The sequence below is a fragment of the Podarcis raffonei genome, chromosome 2, assembly GCF_027172205.1.
Source record: "Podarcis raffonei isolate rPodRaf1 chromosome 2, rPodRaf1.pri, whole genome shotgun sequence".
NCBI lineage: Eukaryota > Metazoa > Chordata > Lepidosauria > Squamata > Lacertidae > Podarcis > Podarcis raffonei.
The window spans coordinates 15305506-15326895 of NC_070603.1; the positions used below are offsets into that span (position 1 = coordinate 15305506).

At 48.3% G+C, this 21390-nt stretch overlaps 1 protein-coding gene across 1 annotated transcript in view; it reads right to left on the reverse strand.

The window, feature by feature from the left end:
• The window catches only part of TAMALIN (trafficking regulator and scaffold protein tamalin), a 41448-nt gene that overhangs the window by 8665 nt on the left and 11393 nt on the right, over positions 1 to 21390 (reverse strand). Inside the window, exons 2-3 of the mRNA XM_053375067.1 lie at positions 9364 to 9413; positions 1588 to 1642 (exon numbers count right to left, since the gene is read on the reverse strand). Coding sequence (XP_053231042.1) covers positions 1588 to 1642; positions 9364 to 9413 — 105 coding nt within the window. The remainder of the gene's footprint in view (positions 1 to 1587; positions 1643 to 9363; positions 9414 to 21390) is intronic.

Genomic DNA, 21390 nt, shown 5'->3' on the forward strand with positions numbered 1-21390 from the left:
TTAAGAACTGGTGAAGTACAACCACCTTGCAAAATATACAGTTTTTGGTTCCGCCCCCCTTTGTTTCTCCTCCTGCACGGGTTCTGTTTCTCTTTTAATTTTTCTCTTTTTGGTTCGTGTCTCACCATGTTTAGTGCACATATAGTTATGTATTTTTGAACTTTCAATAAAGATGTTACACACACACAAAAAGTTCCACTGTAGTTTGAGAGCTATCTGGCAAGGTCGATAAATACAAACAAAGAACAATTGCCTCCTAGCAGCGCCAGGATATACAAACACACGGCAAACAGTAAGACAAAACGTCCCCTTGCCAGCGTTAGAAACTCAGATATATAAGCTAGGCACTAAATGTTTTCTTGAACCAGCATTGCAGTCACCAAAAAAGGAATGCCCAGTTGCCATTCTAGGGACACTGGCGGCACTGTGGGTTGGCGGTTCGAATCCCTGCGACAGGGTGAGCTCCCGTTGCTCGGTCCCTGCTCCTGCCAACCTAGCAGTTCGAAAGCACATCAAAGTGCAAGTAGATAAATAGGTACCGCTCCGGCGGGAAGGTAAACGGCATTTCCGTGCACTGCTCTGGTTCGCCAGAAGCGGCTTAGTCTTGCTGGCCACATGACCCGGAAGCTGTATGCCGGCTCCCTCAGCCAATAAAGCGAGATGAGCGCCGCAACCCCAGAGTCGGCCTCAACTGGACCTAATGGTCAGGGGGCCCTTTACCTTTACCTTAGTTGCCATTCGGGTGCCAGACAGCTAGAAAGTTGTATTTCCCCACCCCCTCAAAAACCTTTATTGAACGAACAGAACTGAAAGTTGTATTTTTCAATTAACCTTTTGGTTCCTTAAATCCGTTCTGATTGTGCAAATAAAAAAATCAGAATTCTACAGGATGTGTTGTTAGTGTGTGTAAACGGTCCAGATCCAAGGATCCTCATCAGGCATGCACCTCCAGATGTTGGAGACATCAGGTACCATCCTGGCTCCCGGGCATCTTCACATGGTTGCAAGTGCCTAGCACCTGGTGAATTTCGAACGCTGCACCCACCTCTCCCCAAAATTGGCACTACTACCGTATTCCGGCTTCCCCCACCCCAGCCCCACGGCTAAAAACAAAGCCGTGCGCAGCCTCTCCCGGCTGGAGAGGTTTCGCGCAGCTAAAGAGGAAGCCAAGACAGCCCGCGGGATGGATCCGGCTCACTGTCTTGGCTTCTTTGCTCTTTGGGGCTGGGGGAAAAAAATATTTCCCCCCCCTTTATTTCCCCCCCTTAAAACTAGGTGCGCCCTATGGAGCGAAAAATATGGTATTTCCCAAGTAGGAAGAGATGGATTTTGGAAATTGAGAGCGTGATGAAATGCCTGAGTTGCCCGATTCAAAGACCCCCCCCCAACCAAATAACTGAGTTTAAAGATGGAAATTGCCCTTTTGCTACTTGAGATTCAACAGCTTAAAAAACTTCAGATCCAGAAATATCTTTTTTTAGGTACTCAATGCTCATGGGTTGCAACCCACAACACACCTGAACCCTTGCTGAATTCTGGACTCACTGGGTGAAGAGCCAGAATGGAAGGGATTCCCTCTGAACTCACCTGAATCTCAAAGCCAAAGGCCTGAGCCTCTTCCTTCTCCAGTGTGATCACCTTCCTGGAATGAACAAGAGGAAAGGGGTCAGTTGCTGAGATTTCCCAGGGGACGCCAAGAGACCATCTTTTCCATAGCTGTGTGCGATTTGTCTTCATTTGCCTGGCTGCGTGTGCTGAGAACACTTCCTCCCCAAACAACACCCATGGCTAAGTTACAGAAGCTTCCTTTGCTTGCAGGCTCACCAATTGCTCTCCAAAGAGGCTCTTTCGATAGCCTTCAAAATAGGGGCCAGTGGGAGGGAGGGGGAAAACAAAATAAAAAAGCCAATACACTACACAGCATGGTTTACCAAACTAGGGTCTCCAGCGGTTTCTAGACTACAAATCCCATCATCCTTGACCTCTGATTCTGCTGGCTAGGGATGATAGGAGTTGTAGTCCAACAACAGCTGGAGATCCAAGTTTGGGAAATCCTGATCTATGGTCAAAGCAGCTGGTCCAAGTTTTTGCCTTGCACTAGGACATCTTCTGATGCCTTACACTCCCCCCCCCCAGTTTTAAGCCGACAAAACAAATAGGAGGGGAGTGGGCTTCTGTTTAATCCAGCTTTGACAAATCCAGGCAGGGGCTCAGAGTGGGCAAAGTTGACTGTGGGTGGGTGAAGACACAGGAATCAAAACAGAAACCAAAGTACAGAAGGGGCAGGTGAACCAAACAGTAATGGCAAATTGGAATACCTAATGAACAGGTAAACCAGGGGTGGAGACAGTGTGGCTCTCCAGAGTTTGAGGAACTGCTTACTGAATTTTAATTCCATGCAACTCATTGAAAAATGGTGCTGTATGAGTTTTTTTGCAGGAGCCAGACTTCTGAGTCTCCAACAGGATTGTTAGTTCCCAAAGCCACAGCCGTTCTGAATTTTTGTGCCCATCTGGGAGTTTCTCATTTGCAAAGGAGATATTTACTATTTGGTTATGATTTGAAAAACAAAAAGTAGCTTGACGTTTCAAATCATGGGTATTTTTGGCTTACAGAGGTTCAACACAAGAGTAGAATAACAGGAGAATACAGTCGTACCTTGGTTGACGAACGCCTTGCGAGTTGAACGTTTTGGCTCCCGAACGCCGCAAACCCGGAAGTGAGTTTTCCGGTTTGCGAACGTTCTTTGGAACCTGAACATCCCACGTGGGTTCTGATCGGCTGCAGGAAGCTTCTGCAACCAATCGGAAGCCACACCTTGGTTTTCGACCATTTTCGGAAGTCGAATGGACTTCTGGAACGGATTCCGTTTGTGAACCGTGGTACAACTGAACATCTATTAACAGAATACGTTCTGAGAGAGAGTCACTGGTGATAGTTATTAAACTGCACGAATAAAGACTTTAAAAGATGTCAAGGTCGTGCAATCCTTTTCAAGGTCCAGCAGAGAAGTTGCCAAAACTAGGATCAAAACAATCCTAATTAAATAATAACATTTGGGCTGACTTCCCATTGGTGAGCCAAATTGAGAAAATTATTCACATTTATGTTGTAAACTGCCCTGTGATGTTCGGATGAAGGAGCTAGGACGCTTTCGCAAGTGATACCAAGAAGCAGCGTTTCCCAATCTTGGGTCTTCAGCTGTTTTTGGACTACAACTCCCATCATCCCTAGCTAGCAAGACCAGTGGTCAGGGATGATGGGAACGGTAGTCCAAAAACAGCTGGAGACCCAAGTTTGGAAAACGCTGCCAAGAAGGGTATTTGACTTCCATGATCTGTGGATGAAGTGAAAGGAGTTGACAATTACCAGACGTCCTCAACTTGAAAACAATTTTAGTTGCGGCTTAAAGGGAAGGAAGATGGAGCCTTTGGGCTGCTCTTGGATTCCTGAACCATGTGCAGATGCAGAAAGGCAGCATATTTGTTGCACGCACTCGTTTCACACAACGTGCCGCCTCGTCGACTTGCCCTGAAGCATCTTCCTTGCTCAGGTGTGCAACAGACAAAAGATGACAAGATGGTTTAACGAGACGGATTCAGCCTATTCCAAGGCAGCTGGACCCAGTCAGCTTACACCTGATTGCTCAAATTTTCTTTCCCCCTCATTAACAAATTAAATCAGCACCCAACCAGCTCCAGAAATAAACACACTGGAAGGTATTTCTTTACACTTCTGCATGTGCCTGAGCAAGTTACCTTCTGTGAACCAACATTCTCCCTCTTATGTGAAATCTGCTGTTCCATGCAGAGGCATAGCAAGCCCAGGTGGTACCCGGTGCGGAAATTTTTTTCCACCCCCCCCCACGACAGCTGGAGTAGGCTTGGGAGTTGCGGGCGGGCGCCGAATGTCCCCCCCCCCTCAGCGATGACACCTGGGGTGATCTGCCCCCCTTCCTACGCCTCTGCGCCCCCACGACTCCCAAGTACCCTGAGCCGTTGGGGGAAGGGGGGGAAGCTATGCCGCTTTGCTGGGGTGCTGGCAAAGCTGTACATCTCGTCCTCTCGGGAGCCACGGCTCCCGTCCGTCCCCCTTCCATAGCTGTCAACCTTCCCTTTTTTTACAGGAAATTCCCACATTCCAGCACCGTTTCCTGCTGCTATCCCGGATTGTTAGATATCCCGTAGACTGTCCCTGGGACAGATGAGGCTGCTGATCCCTTTTTTCCGAGGCTTTTGTTGTCGTTTAGTCATGTCCGACTCTTCGTGACCCCATGGACCAGAGCACGCCAGACACTCCTGTCTTCCACTGCCTCCTGCAGTTCGGTCAAACTCATGCTGGTGGCTTCAAGAACACTGTCCAGCCATCTCGTCCTCTGTCGTCCCCTTCTCCTTGTGCCCTCCATCTTTCCCAACATCAGGGTCTTTTCCAGGGAGTCTTCTCTTCTCATGAGGTGGCCAAAGTATTGGAGCCTCAGCTTCAGGATCTGTCCTTCCAGTGAGCACTCAGGGCTGATTTCCTTCAGAATGGAGAGGTTTGATCTTCTTGCAGTCCATGGGACTCTCAAGAGTCTCCTCCAGCACCATAATTCAAAAGCATCAATTCTTCGGCGAACAGCCTTCTTGATGCTCCAGCTCTCACTTCCATACATCACTACTGGGGAAACCATAGCCTTAACTATACGGACCTTTGTTGGCAAGGTGATGTCTCTGCTTTTTAAGATGCTGTCTAGGTTTATCATTGCTTTTCTCCTGAGAAGCAGGCGTCTTTTAATTTCGTGGCTGCTGTTACCATCTGCTGATCCCTTAATTTCAAATCTGAAAGTTGACAGCTATGCCCCCTTCCTGGCTCGCCGTAAGCGGCTCCTGCCGGTAGCGGAGGGATCCCTCTGCCGTGCATACGGAGCTAGTGGCAAACCGCTACGCACAGCGCATACGCGCGACACAGTGCATGCGTTGTACATAGCGGTGTGCCGCCTGAGCGCCGTTCGGACAGTGGCAGGAGCCTCCGCTCACGGCTGCAGCCACAAATGGGAGGATCCTCTACTTGTGGCCGTGGCGGTGCTATGGCTGCTCGCGCTGCCGTGCCCGGGGTGGCGGGGCGAGCACCCCGCAGGATGTGTTATTGTCACACACACCCCAGACATGGCACCCGGGGCACACTGCCCCTCCCTCACGACGCCACTGGTTCCACGTGAACTTAAAGGTGACACAAAAGCATTTTGAAAATGGCAAGTGAATACATTTTGTTAAAGAGGGGCAGGGGAAGCACTCTGTCAGTTTCATATCCTCACCTCTACACTTTAAAAGTAAAGGTAAAGGTAAAGGGACCCCTAAACCATTAGGTCCAGTCATGGCTGACTCTGGGGTTGCGGTGCTCATCTCGCTTTATTGGCCAAGGGAGCCGGTGTATAGCTTCTGGGTCATGTGGCCAGCATGACTAAGCCGCTTCTGGCGAACCAGAACTTTAAAAGTAGCTTTCCACAAACTTGTGTCCCCCCCAAAAAGGTGTCTGGCTACAACCCCGTCAGCATCATCAGGCAAAATGACCGATGGTCACAGATGATGGGACTCAGGGAAGTCTGCTTTAAGGTACGATCGTAAAGGGGTTTAGGTAGCGATTACACTTGCCACATGCCCATACAGCCTCCACCAGCCCCCAAACTTGAACAGGAAGTGGTGCTTTTGTTGATGTGTAACATTCCTAATTAACTTCTGAGCCTTCCGCCCTGAGGCAACAAAACTCAGCTAAATCGTTAACAGAAAAGGAGGCCTTCCAAACCACGCTCTCATCCCGAGAGGCGTCTAATGAACAGATTGCCAAACCGAGCTAGATCAGACTATGCACCCCAGACCACAAAGTACCACACACAAAAGGATTCTTACACTGTAATTCTCATCGGGGAACCAAGCCAGCCAGAAGACAACTAAACCAATGTTTCTCAAACTTGGGTTTTCAGTTGTTTTTCGACTACAATTCCCATGATCCTTTGCTAGCAAGACAAGTGGTCAGGGATGATGGGAATTGTAGTCCAAGAGCAGCTGGAGACCCAAATTTGGTAAACACTTAACTAAATCAAAGACAGGGGATACTGAGTGGGGTTTTGTGGTGTGTGTGTGTCTCCTTCCAAGTGGTTACTTTTGGTGTGCCCAACCCTACATTTTTTGAACTGGGATCAAGCTACAGCGCTCCAAGCTCTGTTTCGGAAAGAGGGTAATATCACCAACAAAGGTAAGCTTTCTGCTTAGATTTCACTATCCTGGTGCCCTCCAGATGTTCTGGACTCCAACTCCCAGGAGTCCCAGCCGGCGTGGACCATAATCAGGAATAATGGAAGCTGTAGTTCACAACTTCTGGATGGCCCCATCCAAAATCTGCTCCAGGACAGCTAAGAACCAACGATTTTGTGGGGTGCGTGAATTGAAGAGTGGCCTGGGTCATAGACTGTGTAGCAAAGACTGGGCACAAATCATCACTAAGAGCTGAAAATCCTTTTGAGAGGGGGGGCTTCTTCCCAAGGACTAAACTGTCAAAGTGGGCCTGTCAATTAATGCAGCTCTCAAGCCTGCCTTCCAAATGGGAACCTGCAGCAGCAGCAGTTAGTAAAACTGTATTTGTTTACATTTTAGAGAATTGGGGGGGGGGAGCGGGAATGGAAGGACCTAAAGCAGGCACCCACAAACTTGCCCCTCCAGATGTTTTGGGACTACAACTCCCATGATCCCTAGCTAACAGGACCAGTGGTAAGGGATGATGGGAATTGTAGTCCCAAAACATCTGGAGGGCTGAGTTTGGGGATGCCTGACCTAGAAGGACCCACAAAACCTTTGGGCATCACATTAGGGGATGCACAGGAGCTGTTGTTTTTTTTAAAAAGGAGTTATTTCATTTTTTAAAATCACAAATGGAGGGAGTGGATCTTGGGAGCCACAAAAACTTTTGACGGAAGGTGGGGCGGGGGGTGGGGGACACAGGTCGGCCACCCTGCACTACAGTAACACAGCCACTAGCAGTTTGGTCTGCATTCAGGATCTTAGAACCACAGGATTTTAGAGCTGGAAGAGACCACGGCGGTCATCTAGTCCAACCCCTGCAGCGATCTTTTTACCCATAAGCGGGGCACAAACCCACAACCCTGAGATCAAGAGTCTCCTGCTCTACCAACTGAGCTCTTGGGGAGTTTGCAGGGGTCAGCAAACTTTTTCAGCAGGGGGCCAGTCCACTGTCCCTCACACCTTGTGAGGGGCCGTACTATATTTTGGGGGGGGAAATGAATAAATTCCTATGTCCTACAAATAACTCAGAGATGCATTTTAAATAAACGCACACATTCTACTCATATAAAAACACCAGGCAGGCCCCACAATAACCCAGAGATGCAAATAACCCAGAGGGACCTACATTGGCTCCCAGTACGTTTCCGAGCACAATTCAAGGTGTTGGTGCTGACCTTTAAAGCCCTAAATGACCAGTATATCTGAAGGAGCGTCTCCACCCCCATCATTCTACCCAGACACTGAGGTCCAGCACCGAGGGCCTTCTGGCGGTTCCCTCACTGCGAGAAGCCAAGTTACAGGGAACCAGGCAGAGGGCCTTCTCGGTGGTGGCGCCCTCCCTGTGGAACGCCCTCCCACCAGATGTCAAAGAGAACAACAACTACCAGACTTTTAGAAGACATCTGAAGGCAGCCCTGTTTAGGGAATCTTTTAATGTTTGATGCATTACTGTATTTTAATATTTTGTTGGAAGCTGCCCAGAGTGGCCGGGGAAGCCCAGCCAGATGGGTGGGGTATAAATAAAATAATAATAATAATAATAATAATAATAATAATAATAATAATAATAATTAATAATAATAATATCACACATTCTACTCATGTAAAAACATGTTGATTCCCAGACCATCTGTGGTCCGGATTTGGAAGGCGATTGGGCTGGATCCGCCCCCCAGGCCTTAGTTTGCCTACCCATTGTTCAGATGAAGCAGGAGTCTGTTAAAAATGATGACACAGGAGTCTACTTATTATGAGCAGTTTATCTTGGGACTGAGAGGGACGGACAGAGAAGGGAATTCCACCCAGAGCCCTAAGCTCAGAGCAACCCCAGGCGCCCGCAGAGAACCTCAGAGGACCAGGCGCCCGCAGATTAAAGCAGATGTCACTCTCAAGACTGCCCTGCAGGGAAAGCCAAATGCCTTGCCTATGTTTTGGGAATTACTGTATTTTTCGCACCATAGGGCGCACCGGACCATGGGGCGCACCTAGTTTTGGGAGGCGGAAAACAAGAAAAAATTATTCTGAACCCCAGAAGCCAGAACAGCAAGAGGGATCTGGAGACCCTTTTGTTCCTTCTCCGGCTTCGCTGGACAGGAGCATTGCTCAAGGGGCGCTGCGCCTTCTCTCTCTCTCTGTGCAGCGCCTCTCCTGCGCAGAGAGGGAGAAGGCGCAGCGCCCTTCAGCGAAGCTGGAGAAGGAGACCCTTCTGTTCCTCCTCCGGCTTCCAGCACAGGCGCGTCGCTCAAGGGGCGCTGCGCCTTCTCTCTCTCTCTGCGCAGCGCCTCTCCTTCACAGGAGAGGCGCTGCGCAGAGAGGGAGAAGGCGCAGCGCCCTTCAGCGAAGCTGGAGAAGGAACAGAAGGAGACCCTTCTGTTCCTCCTCGGGCTTCGCTGGACAGGCGCGTCGCTGCGAAGCGGGAGGAGGAACAGGAGACCCTTCTGTTCCTCCTCCGGCTTCCAGGACAGGCACGTCGCGGCGAAGCCAAGGAGCCTGCATTCGCTCCATAGGACGCACACACATTCCCCCTTCATTTTTGGAGGGGGAAAAGTGCGTCCTATAGAGCGAAAAATACGGTAACCCCTGTTCCTGTCAAGCGCACCCCAGGGGTGGGGGAGAATGTCAAAGACTCCCCAGATGATCCGCCTCCTTTTAGAAATCAGTCAAGCCATTGTCGCTATTGTGAAAGAGCAGCTCATTCAGAGGCAGGGATGAAGGCCCTGTCATTAAAGCCCCTCCCCGAAGGCCATTCACACCCCCAGAGACCATCCGCTGAGCTGAGAATACCCTAGAGGGTGGCAGCACGTGTGGCAGCAGCTGTGATCCGGGATTAAGGAGCCGCAGCGGAAAAAATGAGAGCGCGGGGAGGCAGGGAAGGAAGAAGACGACCGTCTGGACGCACCATTGTGATTGGATGTGCTTTCTGTTGAGTCCACGGGGCAATCACAAATACCGCAAGGCTACATGCTTAGTCTGACTTAAGAGATACACACACACACACAGAGAGAGATAAGAGTAAGCAGAAAGGCAGCAAACAGAATTTGCTGATTCCGCTTAAATTCTTCTAGAGGAAAGGAACAAAGGAACTTACCTGTGCTGCTCGGGTGACTGGCTGAGAGATCGCCATTTGAATCCAGAGCCCTAAGGAAGAGATGGCAAGAGGAAGACAAAGACCGCAATTAGTCAAGGCATGCCTCAAAGTGCGTTCCCACACACACATACACAAAAACACCCAAGGATTGAATAAGGTAGAGGGCTGGACCAGGAGAACTATTTCACGGTTTCGAAGCCATGGAAAAGCCACAGAGGAACAGGTGCTGAATGACATCTGTTTGCACATGATCACGATTTTATTATTTTTACTCTGCCCGTCTGACCGGGTTGCCCCAGCCACTCTGGGCAGCTTCCAGCATATAAACAAGAAACGTAATAAAACATCAAACACTAAAAACTCCCCTAGTTGCCAGATCTAGTCACCACCCCTTTCTATGGCTTTGAAGCACACTACATAACCTTGTACAGTGGTACCTCGGGTTAAGTACTTCATTCGTTCCGGAGGTCCGTTCTTAACCCGAAACTGTTCTTTACCTGAAGCACCACTTTAGCTAATGGGGCCTCCTGCTGCTGCTGCGCCGCTGGAGCATGATTTCTGTTCTCTTCCTGAAGCAAAGTTCTTAACCTGAAGCACTATTTCTGGGTTAGCGGAGTCTGTAACCTGAAGTGTATGTAACCTGAAGCGTATGTAACCCGAGGTACCACTGTAAAAAGGAATCTGCCCACTCTAGGTGGTGTTGGACTACAACTCCCATCAGCCCCGATCATTAGCCACGCTGGCTGGGACGGATGGGAGTTGGTGCCCATCAAAAGATGAGCCTATTGCTAGAGCTTTAGCATAAACCAGATAATTTAAGGGGGCTTTTCTTGGAACAGCCCTGGTTCAAATGCTTCAGATACTTCGCCCGGGACTGCAACTGCAAAGAGAGGGTCTTAACACCCACCACCAATTCCGATGTTCAAGCATGCAAGCTCCAAGTCACGTCCTGAACACTGCAGGCTTTTAAAGCCAAATGGCTCGATGCCATGGGGGGAAACGAGAAGTCCTTGAGAGAGAAAGCCTGTTTTATGCAAAAAGCCCCATTATTTGGAAAAATGAAATCAATTGTCCGTCCCATCCCAAACAGACCCTCTCATTGTTGGGTGTTTGAGCAGAGCGGCCCACCCAGTGCATGCTGGGAGCCGGGGAGAGGGCCAAAGAAGCACATCTATTTGCATAAATAGATCCCACTACCCACTCAGAGGTGGGCGGCAGATCCACATTCCGGTTCCCATTGAGCATTCGGAACGTAAGACTTCTTGGCAAAGCCGCCCGGCAGCAGTTGGGCGGAGCGACAATGCGCCATCTCTTGTGAAGTTTTCCAAGTTGCGCGAGCATGCAAACATATGCGTCTTTGGGGCGTTTTCCCCCCGGCTGAACTCCATATCGTTGCTGGGAGCAGCCAAGAGGCAGAGGCAGCAGGTTTCTATTAAAGAGCCACACATGCAATAGGGATCATGCTTGAACGTAAACAGCTGGTCTCGCATGGGATGCAAACATTTCCGCACGCCAGCCAGAGCCTGCGTGTAAGCACAAAATGTGTCTCTCTCTAAGCCGCTGTTTTACACCAACCTAAAATGATCTCAGAGGGATGCAGGTGGTGCTGTGGGTTAAACCACAGAACCTAGGACTTGCTGATAAGAAGGCCGGCGGTTTAAATCCCCGCGACGGGGTGAGCTCCCGTTGCTCGGTCCCTGCTCCTGCCAACCTAGTAGTTTGAAAGCAAGGCAAAAAGTGCAAGTAGATAAATAGGTACCGCTCCGGTGGGAAGGTAAATGGCATTTCCGTGCACTGCTCTGGTTTGCCAGAAGCGGCTTAGTCATGCTGGCCACATGACCCGGAAGCTGTACGCCGGCTCCCTCGGCCAATAAAGCGAGATGAGTGCCGCAAGCCCAGAGTCGGCCACGACTGGACCTAATGGTCAGGGGTCCCTTTACCTTTAAAATGATCTCAAGGCTTAGATCACGGCCTATTGGCTCAAAGATCCTCGCAATAGTTTTGCAAGCCTATCCAATGTGAGCTCGTTGGAGCTGCTTCAGGTTTTGGGAAGAGCATGCCGCTGTTTCGCAGCAGAGATGAGGATTTAGCTCTCTGTTCCGGAAAAGGTCTAGGCCCACTTATTGGGCCAGAAAAAGCTGCTTCGAGTTTGGATACAATACAAGTGACTCGCCCATTAATGAAGTGGGATAACTGAAGGACTCAAATCAAAGGAGGCAGAGGGCCAGAACTGGACACTTATAGCCTAAGTCAGGGGTCTGTAAACTTTTTCAGCAGGGGGCTGGTCCACTGTCCCTCAGATCTTGTGGGGGGCCAGACTATATTTTGAAAGAAAGAAAGAAAGAAAGAAAGAAAGAAAGAAAGAAAGAAAGAGAAAGATCGAATTCCTATGTCCCACAAATAACCCAGAGATGCATTTTAAATAAAAGCACACATTCTACTCATGTAAAAACACCAGGCAGGCCCCACAAATAACCCAGAGATGCATTTTGAATAAAAGGACACATTCTACTCATGTAAAAAGACGCTGATTCCCGGACCGTCCGCGGGCTGGATTGAGAAGGCGATTGGGCCTTCCCATGGCCTAACCACCAAGTTACGTACACTTAAACCCATTTATTCTGATGGGCATCAACACGCCTAACTGCGGTGCTGGATTGAGGCCTGTAGTTGCAGAAGATGAATTCCCAAGGTATTCTTGAATCCACTTGCAGAAGCAGATTGCCAGGGAAGGAGAAATCCCAGTTGCCTGGTGCCCTAAGGAACCTACACACCCAAAGCTCACACTCCTGGGATCGTTTTAGAGAAGGGGTGGGGATCTTAAGGCTGAGGGGGTGGGGGCCAATGTGGCCCACTGGAATTCTCTATCTGGCCCTCCGGATTTTTTCTCCCTGGCCCTGCTGCTCTTGAGTGCTCCTTGCTTGCCTGGATGAAGAGGTGTTGCACGCACATAAGGTGTGTCATTTTAAGGGGTGGAACTAGTTTTTTGCATATTTCTCCAGTGAGGGGGTCTTAAAAATATGTTTTTGGGTGCAAGGAATTCAAATATTATTTTTGTGACTGCACAACATTTCACTTGGTCAGTCTATGCTTACAACATACCCTCCAACATTTATCCAATGAAAATAGGGACACCCTAGGGACGCGGGTGGCGCTGTGGGTAAAACCTCAGCGCCTAGGGCTTGCCGATCGCATGGTCGGCGGTTCGAATCCCCGCGGCGGGGTGAGCTCCCGTCTTTCGGTCCCAGCTCCTGCCCACCTAGCAGTTCGAAAGCACATCAAAGTGCAAGTAGATAAATAGGTACCGCTTTATAGCGGGAAGGTAAACGGCGTTCCGTGTGCTGCGCTGGTGCTGGCTCGCCAGAGCAGCTTCGTCACGCTGGCCACGTGACCCGGAAGTGTCTCCGGACAGCGCTGGCCCCCGGCCTCTTAAGTGAGATGGGCACACAACCCTAGAGTCGGACACAACTGGCCTGTACGGGCAGGGGTACCTTTACCTTTACTTTTTAGTCAACGACAGCAGCAGCAACAATAAAATAATAATAATAATAATAATAATAATAATAATAATAATAATAATAATAATACCACCTCACCCATCTAACAGGGTTGCCCCAGCCACTATGGGCGGCTTCCAACATATATAAAAAAATTAATAAAAAATTAAAAGTTAAAAAACTTCCCTATACAGGGTTCCCTTCAGATGTCTTCTAATGGTTGTAGTTACTTATCTCTTTGCCTCAGGGGTCACATAACTCCATTATCCTCCAACATTTCTCTGATGAAAATAGGGACTAAGGAAAAGCGGAACATTTTGGGATCAAATCAGAAACCGGGACGGCTTCTTTAAATCTGGGATCATCCCTGGAAAATAGGGGCACTTGGAAGGTCTGTTATAACTGCAATCATTTTTAAAGATTTCTGTGCAATGTTATGCGCGTTTCACTTACCAAGCAAAACCAAACGGTATTAATTTAACCAAAGTCTCTTTCAAATTCCCTGGTCGCGTTACAACTTTTAAGCGCCCCTCATTTCTGGAAGGTTGAAAAATTCAACACGTCCTATTGAGCAAGGACCTCCGGGCTTTGTACGGCTGCAGCGTTCTGTACAAAGGCTAAGAGTCATATTCATCGCTCCATCCACTTTGGCCGCAGGCCTCACCCATCACTGGCATGCAACGCCCCCCATCTCAGAATTAATGTGGCCCGCCTGGGTGAAAAAGAGCCACTCCCTCTGTTTTTAGAGCTCTGCTCCAGACTGATCCAGAAAAGTCAACTGGATCCAGTTTCAGTCTTCTGAATGCTTCCTCTCTTCGCACAGCCGGTCGAGTTAACTGCTCGCACGCTTTGCGGGGGGAGTCCAGCTTACTCGAGTCCCACTGAAAACCGCATGGTTTGGTTTCTGGGTGTGGGCCGCTAGCTGAGCAGAGAACAAGCCAATTTTGCTGCTCGGCAACTGGAGCCAACTGACCAGATACCGTACTTTTCGCTTTATAAGATGCACTTTCCCCCTCCTAAAAAGTAAGGGGAAATGTGTGTGTGTCTTATGGAGCGAATGCAGGCGGGAGGCTCTGCTCAGCGCTCCCTTTAAAGCGCTCCCTCTTCAGCCCGGGAGAGGCTGCGCCTGGCTATCCCATAAGCTGTGCTGTGATCCTGCTGGCTGTCCTGGCTTCTGGGATTCAGAATATTTTTTTTCTTGTTTTCCTCTTCCAAAAACTAGGTGCGTCTTATGGTCTGGTGCGTCTTATAGAGCGAAAAATACGGTAGTTGTGGTAAAGGGGAGAAAGGAAAAACCTGGGAGATGCTCTTGGGAGAAGGACAACTGCCTGGTTCTCTGTAACCTCACTTTTCGCAGTGAGGGAACTGCCAGATGGCCCTCGGAGCTGGACCTCAGTGTCTGGGCAGAATGATGGGGGTGGAGACACTCCTTCAGGTATACTGGACCAAGGCCATTTAGGGCTTTAAAAAGAATAAGCAAACAGAAGAAGAAGGAGGAGGAGGAGGCGGCAGCAGCACTGACAGAAGCTGCTCCAAATGGCAACCAGCTGAGAGAAACAGGATGCGGAAAAAGCCCAATTATTCCCTTTCAAGCCTGCCTCCAACGCGGCAAGCCATCCCTCCACTCTGGTCCCCGGGAGCCCAAAGATGCAAAAAAAGAAATAAGCCGTCTTGGACCTGCAGAGACTGCTGTCTCCACCAGTAATTAAACACAGACCCCGGTGCAAACATGTGCTTCCAATATCCAGCTGGAGGCGGAGGCGGCAAAAAAAGGAGATACATCTTTTGGGTTGAGGAGGGTGCAAGTTGGCAGAGTCAGAGCTGGGTGCAAGGAGGAATCACCCTTTAGATATGGGGCGGGGTGTGGGGAGGTTGAAGGCTCCCTCAGATTGGTGGCACAACGCGATGCACAACAGTCAAAACACATGCAAATAATTCCACGCAGCCGTTTTGAAAGTGAAATGAGCTTCTCCTGCACAATATCTTTGTGCTCTGAATCCTCCCCATCAATGGGGTGGACGGCTCCATAAACAAACAGGCCTTTTCATCTCCTGGCCGAGAGAGCGGCGGTTTCCTGCCGTGAGGCGCAGGGTGTTTTTAATTCTTATTTTTGCCCTTTCCAGGGTCACAGTTTTACATAGATCAGAGGCGGCAGACAGATCAGAGGCTGCGCAAGAACAGGGCAAACAAGGAGAAAAGAGATCGGGCAGTCTGAAGGGGGGACCCAGATGGCACCCAACCCCTGCTGGGACCTGAATCAGGGGACTTCACTCTGGGAAAGGGCTATAGGTCAGCAGTAGCAGAATTCGGGCTCTCAATTTTCAGCCCCAATTTGGCGCACATGCTCCCCAGTAGGGCTGGGCGATATATTGATACAGTAGTACAGTGGTACCTGGGGTTACATACGCTTCAGGTTACAGACTCTGCTAACCCAGAAATAGTACCTCGGCTTAAGAACTTTGCTTCAGGATGAGAACAGAAATCGTGCGGCAGCGGGAGGCCCCATTAGCTAAAGTGGTGCTTCAGGTTAAGAACAGTTTCAGGTTAAGAACGGACCTCCGGAACAAATTAAGTACGTAACCAGAGGTACCACTGTGGCTTGCTTCTCAAACTTAATCCGTCCCAGAAGTCAGTTCCAAAACCAAGGCATTCCAAAACCAAGAAGCGCTTTCCCACAGAAAGTACTGCAAAATGGATTAATCCGTTCCAGACTTTTAAAAACAACCCCTAAAACAGGAATTTAACATGATTTTTACTATCTAACGAGACCACTGGTCCATAAAATGAAAACGGTAAACAGTGTACTTCAGTCACACAGTCAATCAACCAGTAGCTGAACTGGGTTCCACAAAGTCACAAGAACAAAACAAGAAAGAGCCACGAAAACAAAAACACAAAATAAATAGCAAAAACAGAGAGAACTCAGCGTAACACTCAAAACTGAAGTGTGGCACTCAAATTGGAAGCGTAACACTCAAAACAAAGCACGTTTGGCTTCCGATAAAAGTCCGCAAACCAGAACACTCACTTCCGGGTTTGCAGTGTTTGGGTTCCAAGTTGTTTGAGTACCAAGGCGTTTGAGGAACAAGGTATCACTGTATATTGGAGAATCACAGACTTGTCGAGTTGGAAGGGGCCAGGGGGGTCAACTAATCGAAACCCGGCAATGCAGGAATCTTTTGCCCAGGCTGGATCTAGACGCATCCAAGAAGCGTTCCAGTTAAACGCATTGCAAACTTCGAGAAATCAGGTTGGCAAGAACGGATCTCCACAGCGCCATCTGTTGTCACATTGTTAGAATGCATAAACAATGCATAAAGGTAAAGGGACCCCTGACCATTAGGTCCAGTCGTGGCCGACTCTGGGGTTGTGGAGCTCATCTCACTTTATTGGCCGAGGGAGCCAGCGTACAGCTTCTGGGTCATGTGGCCAGCATGACTAAGCCGCTTCTGGCACACCAGAGCAGCGCACAGAAACACCGTTTACCTTCCCGCCAGAGCGGTACCTATTTATCTACTTGCACTTTGACGTGCTTTCAAACTGCTAGGTTGGCAGGAGCAGGGACCGAGCAACGGGAGCTCACCCTGTCATGGGGATTTGAACTGCCAACCTTCTGATCGGCAAGTCCTAGGCTCTGTGGTTTAACCCATGGCGCCACAAACAATGCATATAAAGTGCTTTATTCTTTGCCAATGTAGCCGAGTCCCCAGTGTGAGATTCAAACTCACAACCCTGAGGTTAAGAGTCTCATGCTCTACTGACTGAGCTATCGCTCAAAGCAGTTTGAAATCGTGATGCCGGTTCCATAGTTTCTGTCCCAAAGACATATCGTGAATCGTGATGTACATGCGCGTGCTATGTAACGACAACGGACACCCCTGTTTCCATCAGAGAAACATTGGAGGGTATGGCAAATTGTGTGTGAGGGAGAATGCCTGGGCTCACAACCTATGTGGAAGCGTTCTTGCCTCTCAGTCCCCAAATGTGTTACAGGCAAACAGCAGTGGTTGGGTGATGAGTAAACTGAGATTTGCGCTGAACATTTACCAAAGCCACACCATCCAAGGCTCAGCACTGAGAAAGAAGATGGGGGGAGTTTTGCCCTGTCACCGGTTGGACCCTGGTTTCTGCCATGAATTTTAAAAATTGGCATTTTCCAGCCTACCCAAAGGATCCGTGTTCAAGCGGCAATGTAGACAATTCCTGACGCACAGCAACTTGTTAAACAGGGCAGTTTTACGCTGGAACTCCTATGAAACAGCTTCCCTTGCATCCGACTGCGACACTTTACATCCATTGCAAGTTCAGTGTGAGAGAGAACAGGGAGCAAAAGCTGGGGAGAGGCACTGAAGGGTACACTGGTACCTCGGTTTTCAAGCAGCTTAGTTCACGAACAACTTGGAACCCGAACACTGCAAAACTGGAAGTAGGCGTCCCCCTGTGTTTCCTGTTGCGCTGTTAATTTGCATCCCCCCATTATAATTCAAGCCTTCCGTTTCCGATTGCAGTGTTCTGAGGAGATATTTGGAGCTTATATTTGGTGCTTTTGTTTTTGCTATATATTTTGCGTTTTTTGTTTTGAGGCTTTTTCAGTTAATTTGTTTTTGTGACTGTGTGGATCCCAGTTCAGCTACTGATTGATTGATTGACTGTGTGACTGCAGAAATGGATAAAAGCCCCCCATCCAAACAACCACTATCACCAGTGCAGGTAAGAAAACTTTTTGATTCTAATTTTTATCATCTACAATACTGTTTTATTTATTTTATAGTACAGTAACATGGATTATTGCTTTCCTTTTATGGATCAATGGTCTCGTTAGATAGAAAAATTCATAGAATCATAGAGTTGGAAGAGACCACAAGGGCCATCGAGTCCAACCCCCTGCCAAACAGGAAACACCACCAGAGCAATCCTGACATATGGTTGTCAAGCCTCTGCTTAAAGACCTCCAAAGAAGGAGACTCCACCACACTCCTTGGCAGCAAATTCCACTGTCGAACAGCTCTTACTGTCAGGAAGTTCTTCCTAATGTTTAGGTGGAATCTTCTTTCTTGTAGTTTGGATCCATTGCTCCGTGTCCGCTTCTCTGGAGCAGCAGAAAACAACCTTTCTCCCTCCTCTATGTGACATCCTTTTATATATTTGAACATGGCTATCATATCACCCCTTAACCTCCTCTTCTCCAGGCTAAACATGCCCAGCTCCCTTAGCCGTTCCTCATAAGGCATCGTTTCCAGGCCTTTGACCATTTTGGTTGCCCTCCTCTGGACACATTCCAGTTTGTCAGTGTCCTTCTTGAACTGTGGTGCCCAGAACTGGACACAGTACTCCAGGTGAGGTCTGACCAGAGCAGAATACAGTGGCACTATTACTTCCCTTGATCTAGATGCTATACTCCTATTGATGCAGCCCAGAATTGCATTGGCTTTTTTAGCTGCCGCGTCACACTGTTGGCTCATGTCAGGTTTGTGGTCAACCAAGACTCCTAGATCCTTTTCACATGTAGTGCTCTCAAGCCAGGTGTCACCCATCTTGTATTTGTGCCTCTCATTTTTTTTGCCCAAGTGCAATACTTTACATTTCTCCCTGTTAAAATTCATCTTGTTTGTTTTGGCCCAGTTCTCTAATCTGTCAAGGTCGTTTTGAAGTGTGATCCTGTCCTCTGGGGTGTTAGCCACCCCTCCCAGTTTGGTGTCATCTGCAAATTTGATCAGGATGCCCTTGAGTCCATCATCCAAGTCGTTGATAAAGATGTTGAATAAGACCGGGCCCAAAACAGAACCCTGTGGCACCCCACTAGTCACTCTTCTCCAGGATGAAGAGGAACCATTGATGAGCACCCTTTGGGTTCGGTCAGTCAGCCAGTTACAAATCCACTGAGTGGTAGCATAGTCAAGACCGCATTTTACCAGCTTCTTTACAATATCATGGGGCACCTTGTCAAATGCCTTGCTGAAATCAAGGTAGGCTACATCCACTGCGTTCCCTTCATCTACCAGGCTTGTAATTCTGTCAAAAAATGAGATCAGGTTAGTCTGACATGACTTATTTTTCAGAAATCCATGCTGACTATTGGTGATCACAGCATTCCTTTCTAGGTGCTCACAGACTGTTTGCTTAATGATCTGCTCCAGAATCTTCCCTGGTATTGATGTCAGACTGACTGGGCGGTAATTATTTGGGTCCTCTCTTTTCCCCTTTTTGAAAATAGGGACAACATTTGCCCTCCTCCAGTCTGCCGGGACTTCACCTGTTTTCCAGGAATTCTCAAAGATGACTGCCAGTGGTTCATGTTAAATTGCTGTTTTAGGGGCTGCTTTTAAAAGTCTGGAACGGATGAATCCGTTTTGCATTACTTTCTATGGGAAAGCACAACGTGGTTTTGGAATGCTTTGGTTTTAGAATGGACTTCCGGAACGGATTAAGTTTGAGAAACAAGGCACCACTGTACTGGCCCTCCAGATGTTTTTGGGACTACAATTCCCATCATCCCTGACCACTGGTCCTTTTAGCTAGGGATGATGGGAGTTGTAGTCCCAAAACATATGGAGGGTTAAATTTGGCCATGCCTAGCCTAACCCGACCAACCTCACAGGGCTGTTGTGATGATAAATTAAGTGAAGATGTTGAAGAAATAATTATTTCTGTTGCCCTCAGTTCCTTGATAGAAAGAAGGATAGTGGAATGGATTGATTGATTGAATCAGGGGCAGTCAACCTTTTATACATACCGCCCACTAATGCATCTTTCTTGATGGTAAAATTTCCTTACCACCCACCAGTCTTGTGCCATAGAACCCACCACCCACCTAGAATTCTGAAACGCTCACTCGTGGGCAATAGGGACCAGGTTGAAAACCCCTGGATTGAATGAATGAACGACATCTGAAGGCAGCCCTGTTTAGGGAAGTTTTTGATGTTTAATGCTGTATTGTGTTTTTAATATTCGGTTGGGAGCCGCCCAGAGTGGCTGTGGAAACCCAGCCAGATGGGTGGGGTATAAATACTGTCATTTGTTGTTGTTGTTTAGTTGTTTAGTCGTGTCCGACTCTTCGTGACCCCATGGACCAGAGCACGCCAGGCCCTCCTGTCTTCCACTGCCTCTTGCAGTTTGGTCAAACTCATGCTGGTGGCTTCGAGAACACTGTCCAACCATCTCGTCCTCTGCCGTCGCCTTCTCCTTGTGCCCTCCATCTTTCCCAACATCAGGGTCTTTTCCAGGGAGTCTTCTCTTCTCATGAGGTGGCCAAAGTATTGGAGCCTCAGCTTCAGGATCTGTCCTTCCAGTGAGCACTCAGGGCTGATTTCCTTCAGAATGGAGAGGTTTGATCTTCTTCCAGTCCATGGGACTCTCAAAAGTCTCCTCCAGCACCATAATTCAAAAGCATCAATTCTTCGGCGATCAGCCTTCTTGATGGTCCAGCTCTCACTTCCATACATCACTACTGGGAAAACCATAGCTTCAACTATACGGACCTTTGTTGGCAAGGTGATATCTCTGCTTTTTAAGATGCTATCTAGGTTTGCCATTGCCTTTCTCGCACGAAGCAGGCGTCTTTTAATTTTGTGACTGCTGTCACCATCTGCAGTGATCATGGAGCCCAAGAAAGTAAAATCTCTCACTGCCTCCATTTCTTCCCCTTCTATTTGCCAGGAGGTGATGGGCCCAGTGGCCATGATCTTCGTATTTTTGATGTTGAGCTTCAGACCATATTTTGCGCTCTCCTCTTTTACCCTCTTTAAAAGGTTCATTAAAAGGTTCATTAAAATACAGTCATACCTCGGGTTAAAGTCGCTTCGGGTTAAATCTTTTCAGGTTGCGTCCCGCGGCGACCCAGAAGTAACGGAATGGGTTACTTTTGGGTTTTGCCGCTCACGCATGCGCAGACGCTCAGAATGACATTTGGGGTGTTCTGGCTGTTTGGGGTGCAATAGTGAAGCCCATCTCTCCCATTTTAACTCTGAAGGAAACAGAGTTCAGCTATTGGACATCTGAAGGACGCAGATGTACGTGGAATGCCGCAAAATACGAATAATTCTTTGCCTCCAGATTCACCCCAGAGGTAGAACCAGCAACAAACCTGGTGGGTTTTAACAGAGCATCCATACAGCTTGATACAGAAATTGCACAAAATGGAAAAAAGAAAAAAAAAAAGTACACAAATTTCTGCTTTGGGGATACATTACTGTTGGTTTTTTTTAAAGCTTTTTTCAGGAGCAATTGAAAAAACTTCCACAGTTCTGCTCCCAACCTCGGAACAGTTTCTGAAGCTAGCAAGGAAGGCTTGTTTTGAAACAACTTCGCAAATTAGCCGCCACCACACAAGTTCCTGACACAATTGTTCTGCTTCTTTACACTTATGTCATTCCTGTTCTGAAAAACAGTGATGTCAAGGTGTTTGGAGGGGGGCTCTTTTTTTTTTTTTGCACTGACGTCATTCCCCTCGCAGCAGTTGCACCCCCGCTCCGTCTCCCGCCCCCCTATTAAAAGCAACAAATTGTATAACTTGGTTAACGGAACTTATTTC